Here is a 13,898-nt window from a genome sequence, read left to right on the forward strand (position 1 = left end):
AAGGGTTGAAACCCTTTAGATTTTCGAATTCACTATAATCACTCCTTCAGATCTCTCTCTCTCTCTGCAACTTGCACTAATGTCCTCTCTCACTCTCACTCTCACTCGTGCCGAAACCCTAGCCTCCTCTGCCTTCATCACCTCCGTTGCTCCGTCGTCTCTCTCTCTCTCTCTCTCTCTCTCGTCAGGGTTCCATTCCCCGACTAGGTGAGGGAAATTTCGGTATTTTCTGTCGAAACCCTAGCCTTCCTCTGCCAAGTGCCGAAACCCTAATACTCGTAGATCTATGCTTAGATCTAAGACGTGGCTTTGAGTTGTTTTGCTTTTTTGTTCTAGATCTACTCTTAGATCCGATGCCATAATTTGCATTATATATTCTATTTATTTGTAGATCTTAGAATCCTTGATGTGCTCTAATATCTAGGTTATTTATTTATTTATTTATTTTGGGTTGTTTAACTCGTGGAGATCTGGTATATGACTTTGATGTTCTTAGAAAATCAGTTTCTTGCATTATTTCATGGAGATATGCTTTTCAAACAAAAAAAATAGTTTAAGAACATAATAATATGGGCTTTTTTTAGGGTTTTCGGTGCTAGCATTTTTATAGTTGAATAAAGTATCTCCTTTACATGGGTGCTTGTTCTGTTTTTTGAATTTACAAGTGTTGGATTGATATTTGGATCTTATGCTAGGTTTGCCCACACTTTTGGTTGGGGATTGCCATTAAAAACATCATATGTTTGATAAAATGGTAGTCTTTATGTAAATAAAACAAATCATTTGAGATTAAGTAGACAACTATGCTTGTAAATAGATATATAAGGATACTAGCAGACAATTTATATCTAATGTGTTCCCTTTGCCACAACGGATGCAAGAGTCTCACTGGGTGGTGAGGAGAGTCTTTGCTCGGCAAAGAGGTTCAGTCTTCTGGACGTGGTCTAGGGAGTTTTCAATTGTTTTTCTCCATCATGGAGGAGGCGCTGCAGAAGAAATGGGAAGGGCTCTCTCTAACGGAACGAAAGTATGATACCATGAGAGTGGAGAGTGAAGTTCTGGAACCTCTAAAGGTAAAAGGCAAAAGATGTTTACTCTTAATGATCAATGCAGACAGAGTGGTGAACCGTCAGGCCTTCAGGACAACCATGTCAAAGGTTTGGAGATCTGAGGGGTGGTTTCAGTTCAAAGATGTGGGAGAAAACAGGATGCTTGTCGAGTTCCAGCATGAACGGGATAAAGTTAAGGTGCTTTAGGGGAGGCCATGGTCGTTTGACAAAAACCTTATTTGTTTACAAGAGATTGATGGGCAAGCCCCATTAAAAGAGTTAACTTTCTCTAGAGAATTTTTCTGGGTCCAAGCACACGATATGCCCCTGGCATGCATGACAAGAGAGATTGGGGTGAAGCTGTTTTCTGGAATGGAAAGTGTGGAGGAGGTTGAAACCGATGAAGCAGGATGTGGATGGGGAAGCACATTAAGAGCCAGAGTAGAGATTGACATAACAAAGCCTTTAATCCGAGGGAGGTTTTTAGAGTTGGAAGGGATGCAGCACTGGATCCCTTTCAAATATGAAAGGCTGCCATCTTTCTGTTTTGAATGTGGAGCTATCAAACATACCAGGCTTTGCTCAGGGAATAGTCGTTTTGTTCAAAAGGAAGCAGGCCACCAGTATGGCCCTTGGCTTAGGGCCGCCCCTCCTAGAGCAGGAGCTCCTGATACGCAGCGCTATGGTGAGAACTCGTTCCAGCCTCCACACCATGGAAACCAGGAAAAAAGCTTGGGCAGGCTCCAAACAGTGAAGATCAAGGAGCTAGGTCTGTTGACCACAAAAAGGTTATGACAGGTACAGTACAACCAGAGGTGAGAGTCATAAGCAAAAAGCTGCATATGGAGGAGTGCTGCAAATGGCCTTTTCACAGTTCGAAGGGCATACCATCTCCAAAAGGAATTGTTGACTCAAGCTCAGGGTCAATCCTCTAATAGAGAGCAGCTCTCAGAGGAATGGAAGGTCTTATGGAAGCTTAATGTGGTACCAGCTACTGAGAATTTTCTTTGGAAAGCATGTAGAAATGGTCTCCCCACACTAAGCAACTTGTTCAAAAAGAGAATTTCTGAGAAGCCTTGGTGCCCAATCTGTTTGAGAGAAGAGGAAACTGTTTTCCATATGGCATGGAGCTGCCCTGCAGCTCAAGATGTGTGGGGCCTATGCTCTAGGTTCCTTCAGAAGAAATATTTTCCTCCCATGACATTTAGTGAGCTATGGCACTTACTCTGTCAGTATGCTGAGATGAAGGTCCTGGAAAAATTTGCCACTGTGTCAAGACTCATTTGGCATAGAAGGAACACGTTTATCTTCCAAAAGGACTTCCCGCATCCTAAAGTGGTGACTAGACAGGCCTCAGAAGCCTTGCTTGAGTTGGAACCATGCAGGTTCTCAAGAAGTCATCAACCAAAAGAGGGCCAGATGGAAAGGTGGTCTCCCCCCCCCTGAAAATCAGTTCAAAATGAATTGGGATGCTGCAGTGGATAAATATAGAGGCATAATTGGTATAGGGGTTATTATCAGGGATCACAAATTTCTTATGATTGCTGCACTGAGAGTAAGTAGACCCCTGTATCCTGATCCAGCATTAGCTGAAGCTTGTGGGGCGTATGAGGCAACAAAATTTGGTCTGCAGCTTGGTCTGTCAAAGGTGGTTCTAGAGGGGGATTCACAGCAGGTTGTTTCGGCTCTTTTGTCAAAGGCCAAGAATGAGTCTTCAATGGCTATGGTTACCCAGGATACACACAAACTCCTTTGTCCATTTGAGGTCTGGTCCGTTAAGCATGTTTATAGAAAAGCCAATAGATTAGCTCATGTGCTAGCTGGAAAGGCTCTCCTTTCATCTGAAACTTTTGTAGACATTGAGGATCCTCCCTCGTGTATTTCTGATCTTCTATTGAATGAATGAATGAGCTTTAAGCTCCTTTTCAAAAAAAAAAAAAAAAATGTGTTCCCTTTGCCAGCTAAGCATAGCCAAGAAAGAAGGGTGTGGAGTGGCATGTGTTGGGGCTTCTCATACTTGACTTTCTTCCCTTATTGTTATTTGGCTTAATTTGTTATGATGTTCATGGAGTGCTACTATCAATGCTACTATCAAACTCTATATGTAATAATGACCAGTGCTTAATGTCACCAAGATAAGATTTAATATCATTGTCTCTAACACTGACTATTATATGTAGACATAAACCCAAGAAATCTGTAGACACAAAGCCAGGAATTTTGGCACTCGTAGACCTGAAGCCAAGAAATAAGCCAGGAAATCTGGCACTATTATGTAAACATTTATCTATATAATAAGATACAATCCCTGTGGAAAGGGTATTCAGACCAACTTTGACATGGTATCAGAGCCCCTCCTCCTCTGATTTGGTCTTAATCACTGAGTGCAATTTTTTTTTTGTTATTCTCGAGAGAATATTGTTACCAGTGTTTGCAAGATTTTTTTGCTCTTCGTGGGAGTTGAAGCTGTCTGTAGTTGTTCTCGGTTGTGGGTTGCCGTTTTGGTGTCTGTTGGCAATTTTTGGTGGTCATCGGCGTCGTTTGAGGGTGACCCACGTTGTGAATTTATTGTTCAGTGGCAGTCAGCCATCTCTGTGGTGGTGTCCGTTTTGTTTTGTGGTGGTTAAGTGGTCATTGGTGGTGGTTTTCGGCATGTTTCGTGGTGAATCCGACGTCTTCTGAGTTGTTCTTGGTGCTGTGAAGGACACGTCTTCCTCTATGGGCTTCTCAATGTGTTCTATCTGAATCGAGAGGTTGAGATGATGCTGAGCTTGAGACCTGGTGGCTATTCTGTGGCGGCTACAAGGTGGTTGGCGACTTCTGTTGGCGTTGGTTTTGGGAGGCTGGTGCTGGTTGGCTTGTCTGCGTGATCTCGGCATCTTGGATCCTTGGTTTGCCGATTACTTTGTGCTTGGGAGTGAAGTGTTTCGTGCCAAGTGGTAGGTGGGCAGGTATTATTTGAGCCCTCTTACTACGTGATTGGGCCTAATCACTCTGTGTCCGTGGGCTTCTCTAACTTACATTACGTGTTTGGGCCTCTCTTTCACTTGAAGTTGGAACTGATTTGATTTGGGATTGCTGTTATTTTTTTAAATGCTTGGGCTACTTTTTTTTAGGCTTTAATCATGTCCATTGAAAATACTATTGTACGTTTTACTGGAAAGAATTTTCCTATGTGGGAATTTCAATTTAAAATGTTCTTGAAATGGAAAGAATTATCAGATCATATTAATAGTTCTGCTAAAGTTCCCATTGATGAAAAGGACTTGCACAATGGGAGGTCAAGGATGCTAAGGTAGTCTCTTGGCTACTGGGGACGATTGAGCCCTAATAAATACGGTGGAGATAGTTCCACATAGCCCGAGCCGTAATAAAACAATGAAGATTGGTCAAAGATCACAGTTAGGAAGTTTCAATTAGAGTTGGAAATTAGTAATTTTAGTCAAGGTAATTCGACCATTGAATAGTTTTACTCGGGTTTTATTAATCTTTGGAGCGAATATTCTGCAATTGTTCATACTAAGGTTAGCCTGGTGGCACAAGAGGCACTTCAAGTGGTTCATGCTGAGAGTCAACACAACCAATTTCTGATTAAGTTGCGGCCTGAATTTGAAGCTGTCTGGGTTAGTCTATTGAACCGTAATCCGGTTCCTTCTTTGAATATTTGTTTGGGAGAATTATTGTGTGAAGAACAACGGCTCTGCACTCAGATAAGTATGACTTCTGAATCTGCTACTGTAGTCTATGCAGCACAAGGGAGAGGGAGGAATAGGTTGCAGTGTTTTAACTACAAGCAGTTTGGTCACATTGACCGCAATTGCCCTAAGAAAGTTTGCAACTACTACAAGAAAGAAGGCCATATCATCAAAGATTGTAAAGTACGGCCTTAGAATCGCCAATCCCAAGCTTCTGTTCAGTCCTTGTCTTCTTCTGCGCCCTATACTGTAAGCCTTGAATCATCTGTTCTCACACCAGCAATGGTCCAATAGATGATTGTATCTGCTTTTTCGGCCTTGGGCCTGAAAGGTATGGGTACTAACTCAACTTCTTGGATTGTTGATTCGGATGCTTCTAATCATATGATTGGTAATTCGACTAGTCTTCATGGTGTTCGTAAGTATAGAGGCACACAAAATATTCAGATTGCTGATGGCAGTACACTTCCTATTACTGTTGATGGTATTCATTTCGCAATATCTTTGTCTCTCCTGGATTGTATACCAATTTGATTTCTATTGGACAATTGGTAGACAATAACTGTGATGTTCATTTTTTTCGTGGTGGTTGTATCGTATAGGATCAGGTGTCAAGGACAGTGATCGCGAAGGGGCCTAAAGTAGGTTGTTTTTTTCCTTCACAATTTTCTATTCCTGATGTTTCTCTTGCTTGTACGACCATTGCCAATACTAATGAAGTCTGGCATAAGAAATTAGGTCATCCTAATTTTGTGTCTTGACTCATCTTATGAAACATGGTTTTTTGGACAACAAAGATTCTTTCTCTTCCTTTCCTGTATCTTTTGATTGTGCTACTTGTCATCTTGGTCAAAGTAAAACCTTACATTTTTGTGCGCATAGTAGTCGTGCTTTTAATTGCTTTGAGATTGTGCATACTGACGCTTGGGGTGTGAGTCCTATTATTTCTCATGGTCAGTATTGTTATTTTGTGATGTTTGTCGATGATTATAGTCGATTCACCTAGATATATTTTATCTGTTCTAAAGTTGACGTGTTTTCTGTCTTTCAAAAAATTGTTGTGCTTGTCGAGACACAGTTCAGTACTTGTATCCAATCTTTACCCTTCTATTCAGGGGGGGAGTACATGTCTCACTCTTTTCAAACTTTTCTTCAGCAAAAGGGGATCATTTCTCAGCGTTCTTGCCCTTACACACCTCAATAAAATGGAGTCGCTGAATGCAAGAATCGTCATCTATTAGATGTCGTTCATACTTTGTTGATTGATTCTTCTATATCTTCTAAATTCTGGGTAGAAGCTCTATCTACTGCTGCCTATTTGATCATCGTTTGCCTACTGTCACTCTAAATTATGATTCTCCCTATTTTCGATTGTTTGGCATATCTCGAGTATCAATCATTTCATACTTTTGGATGTATATGTTTTGTTCATCTGCCACCTATTGAGCGTCACAAGCTTGCTGCCCAATCTGTCATGTTTGCCTTTATGGAATATAGTCTTACTCAGAAAGGATTTGTTTGTTATGATACTCATGCAAACAAATTATGAATCTCCCGGAATGTGGTTTTCATCGAAAATTAATATTTCTTTCAGTCCCAGGTTGTTTCTAACCCTCCTATTACTTTTCTACCTGCTTTTGACAATGTCTTCTTCTATTGAGCGATTTAGACTAGGTGTGGTGTATCATCGTCGTCTTCTCCCTTCTTCAACACCCCTTCCATACACTGATCCGCATCTGATTCTGTGGTTCCTATACCTCGGGATTCCACTCGGGTTACACATCCACCGAATAGGTATGGTTTTCCTCATGCTTCGCTTACTGCCACTCTCGACACTGTTTCTGTTCCTCACTCTTATACCCAAGCAGCCACCTAAGCATGTTGGTAGCAGGCCATGCAAGAAGAAATCCAAGCTCTTCAAGACAATCACACTTGGGATCTTGTGACTTGTCCTTATGGTGTCAAACCTATTGGTTGTAAATGGGTGTACTCAGTCAAGTTTTGGTCTGATGGCTCACTGGACAAATATAAAGCCCGCCTCATGGCTCTTGGGAACCAGCAGGAGTATAGTATTGATTATGAAGAGACATTTGCACCTATTGTCAAAATGACTACTGTGAGGAGTATCTTGGCAATTGTTGCGTTGCAAGGGTAGTCTCTCAGACAGGATGGATGTGAAGAATGTTTTTCTAGATGAGGATCTGAAGGAAGAAATCTATGTCTCCACCTCTCGAGATGTTTGCCACACCTTCCTCAGAGGTTTGCCGGCTACGACGATCCTTGTATGGATTGAAACGGGCTCCGCGTGTATGGTTTGATAAATTTCGCTCTACCCTACTTGTTTTTCATTTTACTCAGAGTCAGTTTGATTCTTCTCTTTTTATTTGCAAGACTTCTTTAGGAATTGTAAATTTTCTGGTATATGTTGATGACATTGTGATCACCGACTCTGATATTGAATTAATTCAGAAAGTACAACAGCATCTCAAGGCCTCTTTTCACATGAAAGATCTTGGTCCCCTGCAATACTTTCTTGGCCTTGAGGTGCAGATTACTCAGGCTGGTACATTGTTACACCAGCACAAATACATGCAGGAGGTGATTTTATTGGCTACTCTCCAATCGGGTAACTCTGTTCTTACTCCCTTAGAGGTAAATCTCAAGCTTCATCAGGAGGAAGGTGAGCTTCTCTCAGATCCATCATTGTATCGGCAGTTCGTTGGGAGTGTGAACTACCTAACGATTACTCGTCCTTACATTTCTTTTGCTGTGCAGCAAGTCAATCAATTTATCTAGACTCCCCGACATCTTCATTTAGTTGTTGTCCGACGTATTATCCACTATCTGAAGGGAACCTCTGCACACGGGTTGTTCTTTCCTAAAGAATCTTCCTTACAGTTGGCAGGGTATAGTAATGTTGATTGGGCTAGATGTGTGGATACTCTTCGTTCTATTACTGGGTGATGCATGTTCTTAGGCAATGCACTCATTTCTTGGAAGAGCAAGAAGCAAGATAGAGTTTCCAAGTCCTCCATCGAGTCTGAGTATTGTGCTATGTCTTCCGCTTATTCTGAGATCACATGGCTTTCCTCAGCTTCATTCCACTCCTCTCCATGCTGATAATACCAGTGCTATTCAGATTGCTGCTAATCCTATTTTCTATGAGCACACGAAACACATCGAAGTTGATTGTCATTCCATCCGTGAAGCCTTTGACAAACATGTGATTACTCTTCCTCACATTTCAACCACACTTCAAACGGCCGACATTTTCACTAAAGCTCTTCCTAGGCATCGACATCAATTCTTGATTAACAAATTGATGCTTCTAGATTTTCCAGCATCAATTTGAGGGGGGATGACACTAAGATAGGATTTCATATCATTATCTCTAACACTTAGTTGTACATTATCTCATGCCACCCACTAACTATTGTAAATAGACAAACCCAGAAAATTTGTAGACACAAAGCCAGGAATTCTGGCACTCACTTGTAGACATGAAGCCAGGAAATCAGGCACTATTATGTAAACATTTATCTATATAATATGATACAATCCCTATGGAAAGGGTATTCAGAACAACTTTGACACTTAACATACTTCTTCCAATATGATCTTATTCTATCCTCAAGATAGCTTATACTGAAAATCTTCGATTACTTATCCAAAAAAAAAAAAGTGAGTGTAATTCAAAAAGTGAAATCAACCTTTTCTTCTGATGCTTAAAAAAGTTGATGCAATATGCAAAAAGTGAGTGTAACTCTGGTGCTGTTGCTAATTTAAAAATAACTGGTAACATGCCTAGAATCAATATCACTTCTACCAACTGAAAACTAGTTGGTTGTCATGAAGCTCCCAATTAAATGTCACCATGCATTGAGCAGGTGATTTTTGAGGTATGCATGCATGTCTAGGCCGATTGATTTGCTACAAACAGGGGTCTGTTTGGTTCTATCCCTCCACGAGTCATTAATTAGTTGATTGCTAGCTGCATTCTAGAAGGATTAATTATACATCATCGCTAATCTCTCTAGGATTCTTTTCAGAGTGGATTGAGATGGAGTTTGTGGGATGTTGTGGGGTACAAGCTATTTATTTAACTGATTTCCATGTCTTTTGCTTTATATATATTAATGTGCAAGGGGATGTTGTGGCATGCCTCTGGTTTCTAGAAGCTCAACATGTTTTGGAATTGTAATAGAAGCTCGACGTGCAAGGGGAGCAATGAAGGAGATCTGGCACCAAGTATTCCAGAAGCTCTTCCTGATTAAACTGATGATGATCAATCATGGCTTGTAATTTTGTGTTTTGTAATATAATATATAAAATATCAAATAATGTAATATGTAGTGGTGAGTTGCATTATATGTTGCATGCATTTTATATGATAAATAATGAATTTCTTTTTTTTAGATGCATTTAGTTAAAATGATAATTAGTTGTTTTATATATAAAAAATATGCTTTTCAAGGGTCATAATCAGGTATACCCGGTCCGGAACTCGGCCTGGGTTTGAAATCCAGGTTCCAGGGCAGGTATACCCGGTCCGAAACCCGGATGAACAGTCCTCTATTCGAAACTAAAAACTTTACGTAAGTGCTTCCAATGTATGTGTGAGTTTGTTGTACTACCATTTCCTCATGTTCTTTAGCGATGTCTTTGCAAAACTTGGCTCGATTAACTTCAAGTGATTATCAATGTGAGGCTTACCATGGTTAATTTTAAAATAATGGATTTGTGTTCTAAAATGTGCAGAATGTGAAGCCAAATGAAATCACCCTCGAGAAAGCATTAAAGCTCTTGTCGAGTAAAGATGTTAGACGATGTGGCCGACCTAAGAACAAACCAAAGGTTGAAGAAGCTGCACGGGCCATGTAGCCTTGGCAAATAGTAGAAGAGTACAAGTTCTTTGCAGACTAATAACTTATGAAATACTAAATAGTGGCAAATTGTCCACTCTGCAACAAGATTTGATCAATGCTGGAGCATCAACTTCCATCACCTGGAGACTCTTTTGTGCATCAACAAGAGGTGCGCACACAAACTGTGATAGTAATTCGTCTGTTTGTAATTCTTGTTGTATGATCATGTACAATTGTTGTCGATTCTTTTGGGATCATGTATATGTTGATCCCACTTCATCATTATGTCAAAATAATGATGTCGGTTGAGATATGCAACTAGCATTTATTCGGAATATGGGGACGAGCGTCTGTCTGATCCCCGTAGTTTTGATGTCTTTATAATCTGTTTTTTTTCTCTCTATAGAACGCATATATTCCTTGTTCCTAGAATATATATGAAAGCTCTTTAACTTTACAAACAACCCAAATGATATTGGTGATTGAGTATTCAGCAGCTATTGAAGCTTCTAATAAGTCCTGCTCTTATGGAAATTTTATTCTCCTTTTTCTTTATGGTTAATTAGAAGATGCAGAATATGCAAGCGTTCGTGACTCTTTCAGGTGAAATCAATTTGCATGCAATATTGTCTGCTTGGAGCAACGAACAGGGTTTTGTTTGTCGTATTCATTTATTTAAGCCCCTTGTTCCCTCACAGTAATAATGTTGGAGAATAGTGCCTGGTTTTATTCGAGTTTAATAGCATTCCTTTCAAGTTTTTAATATTTTAATGATGTATTTTGTGGTATGAAATTGATCTCTTTGTTTGCTTCTTTTTTATTAAGTAACCCTCTGCCGTCTTTTTCACTAGCTATGAACGCTAGTTCTTGCTTTCAAAGCTGAAGATTTCAGTGAATTATTACCTCTTGCTATTGGCAATAATGGATTGCATAAAAATACTACCTTTATGACGTTGTTTCCTCTTTGGTTTGCTAAGATACAGAGGTGCAGACTAATTTTACGAAAAATACATGTAACATATTACATTTAGTCACATCGATTTATCAGCTTTATTTAATAAAAGGACAATGAATTTGATGTACTAAAACAAATCACATTGTGGGCTTATTTTTGTGAGATGCCTTTGTAAATCAAATATTTTTCTATAGCAAAATGAGTTCTACTCATTGTTCTTACACCACGCACATGTAGGTGTGATAAGGATGATAAGTCGAATTTTTCTGACAAAAGTTAATCATTTTAACTTGGATAATTTTTACGAAAATAAATAATTTAATTCTATCATATTATCACAAATTTTTATATCTAAAAGGTTAATTATATAAATATTAATATTTAATGAGATGTTTTTAATTATATGAATATAAAAAAGTTCTTAGAATAATATTTTTAACAATAGTAATACACCTTTAATGCTTTTTCCATCTTTATAATTTTATTTCAAATTAAGAATAACTATGTAAAATTAAAATTATTTTTATAAAATGAAATAATTTCATTAGTTATCTTTGTAAAATAAAAAAGAGAGAACATAATGGAACCTGCTAGGACCACTTAGAAAAGGTACCAAATTGAATACCGAATAGTGTATTGTGATTTTTTTAAAGAGTAATTTTACATACAATCATGAAGTGCGTAAATGTTGCATAATCGTTTTGAAAAAAAGTAAGGTCCACTATTAAAAAAGTAATTTTATTTCATGTTTTATTCACTTTTTTCAAAGTGATTACGTGGTAATTGCACAATTTATGATTGCAAATATTTTTTTTCCTCTTTTTTTAAATATATTTATGTTTTTTTTAAATACTAAAAATAAACACACATTTAGGGGGGAGGGGGGAAACAGTACTGGGTACACTCCATCGGTATACTTTGTCGGTCAACAAAGCATCTTCCTAACTTTATTTGTAAAAGCATTATAACTTTATTATTTCTCTAATATTATCATGTTTTGTCCCAATATAATTTTGAAATTTGAAAAGCAAAAAAAAAATAAAGAAAAAACCTCAAACAACCTGAAGCGAGAGTGCCTTTCCCGTCTTTAGAGATGCTCCGATAAACTACATTACAAATACGAAACCCTATACGAAGAAACAAGTTACAAAGTCAAAGTTCGAGAAACGGAGTACTCACTTCTCGTCGATCAGCTCTCTAGGTTCTCTTTCTTCTTCGACTTTCAATATTAATTAATAATATTACTGAAAAAACCTCTCGACAAAAGGAAACAATGAATGAAAAGAGATTGCAGAGTTTTTGGAATCGTAATTCTTGCTCGAACGCTTTCCTACGTTTTGTTTTGGAAACGAACTGAGGGAATCATAATAATGTTATCGTCTTGAAAGTTGTGATCTATCTAACTATTTGTTGGGAACAAAAATATACATAGGTTGAGAGAGGAATATGCAACAGAGGCTGAAGCTTCAGCAACAACAACAGCAAGCCCTAATTCAACAAGCCCTTTTTCAGCAACCTCAAATGTACCACCCTAGCGTCATTGCCGCTGCTATGTCTCAGATGTGTATATATCATGATAGTGTCTTTTTTTATTTACCTTCTATCTCCTTTATGCTCCATGTATGTATCATTTGGAATTTCATGTCTTTACTTGATATCATTAATGCCTCGATCAAGGATACTACGTCTCGAAAGGAGTAGTTGAAGTTACAATTGGAGCATCGATCTCAAATAAAAATTGGTTTCTTTGGATCTGGGTTGGGATCTAACATATATTATTATATCTGGAGCCCCTAACCCTAACAATAAGTACATAACCAAAAGGCTACAAAAAAAAATGGATATTTGTGATCATTTTTTTTGCAACAAAAATGACTATTTATGACGAAAACATACTCATTTTAACTGAAAATAGGCATTTCGCTGGAAATAACTGGTCGCAAATAAGCAGTTTTGTTGTAGCCTTGGTACCCACACAATGCCTTCACAGTTCACCCATCCTATATCATACTTCTCTACAATTCTCAGGCATCACAATATTAATATCTAATCCAATGTTGGGTTTAGTTCTGCCCCGCTATAGTAAATTTTGGTGTGCAATGTGGCATAAAATGTTATGAAAACCTGACATCATCATTTGTAATACCTTGGAATGGTGAAGTCATTCCTATTTATTTCTCAAAGGTAATTATATGACTGAAACTTACAAAAAAAATTAAGCATTGCCGATATTTATATTATCGGTGTTTGTTTATGTGCCGGTAAAAATATATTTTTGTCGGCGCTTATTTTTTACCTCGGTAAACTATTGAGTTTGCCGACGTTTATATTGTTACGCCGGTAATAAGATATAATTTTTGGCAGCGTTTAAAAAAAGCCCGACAATTGATCAATTATGCGCTAGTGATCAATTATATGCCGGTAAATTAGTAGTTTGCTAGCATTTATATTGTTACGCTGGTAATAATAAACAACGCCAATAATTGATCAATTATACGCCGGTAAATTATTGAGTCTTCCGGCGTTTAATTGTTACATCGGTAATAATATATAGCTTTGGCAATGACAACAACTTACTAATTATACATCGGTAAATTCGTAGTTTGCCGGCATTTATTTGTTACATCGGTAATAATATATAGCTTATGCAACATGTAAAAAAATGCAGATAATTGAACTAAATCTACGCCAATAAATTAGTAGTTTATCGACATTTATATTATTACGCCAATAATAATATATAACTTTGGCGGTATTTAAAAAAAAATGAACTAAATCTACGCTGGTAAATTAGTAGTTTGTATGCGTTTATATTATTACGCTGGTAATACTATATAGCTTTGGCGACATTTAAAAAAAGACCGATAATTGAACTAAATCTATGCCTATAAATTAGTAGTTTGCCGACTTGTATATTGTTATGCCGGTAATAATATATAGCTCAAACTTGCAAGACTATTATAAATTTATTGGTAGTTAAAGAAATATTAAAAAGAATAAAAAAAACATATTTAAATGATACGAAGAAAAAAATACTTAAGTTCTTGCCACAAAAAAAAAAAAAAAAAAAAAAAAGGAAAAAACCAATCATAATGTGTCACTGCCACCACCTCTCCTGCTCAATAAACAAAACCAAGATCACACTTAAGGAAATTATAAAGAAAATATGATGCGTCAATATATGGCATAACCATAAATATTATCTCAATTAAGGAAAGTTGCAAATACCATTAAACTAAAATATTAATATAATTTGATATTCTTCACTTATAATCCACTCAATTCTCGTCCTCGTTATTCTCTTCCTCTTCTTCATCTTCCTCTTCATCATTTT

The 13,898-nt window shown here is 37.7% G+C and overlaps 1 protein-coding gene across 1 annotated transcript in view; it reads left to right on the forward strand.

Annotated features, from left to right (window-relative positions):
- The window catches only part of LOC121240909 (DNA topoisomerase 1-like), a 49,128-nt gene extending 39,003 nt beyond the window's left edge, over positions 1 to 10,125 (forward strand). Inside the window, exon 21 of the mRNA XM_041138433.1 lies at positions 9,503 to 10,125. Coding sequence (XP_040994367.1) covers positions 9,503 to 9,625 — 123 coding nt within the window. The 3' untranslated portion in view covers positions 9,626 to 10,125. The remainder of the gene's footprint in view (positions 1 to 9,502) is intronic.
- The last annotated feature ends 3,773 nt before the right edge of the window (positions 10,126 to 13,898 follow it).

Source organism: Juglans microcarpa x Juglans regia, chromosome 1D (genome assembly GCF_004785595.1).
Source record: "Juglans microcarpa x Juglans regia isolate MS1-56 chromosome 1D, Jm3101_v1.0, whole genome shotgun sequence".
Lineage (NCBI taxonomy): Eukaryota > Viridiplantae > Streptophyta > Magnoliopsida > Fagales > Juglandaceae > Juglans > Juglans microcarpa x Juglans regia.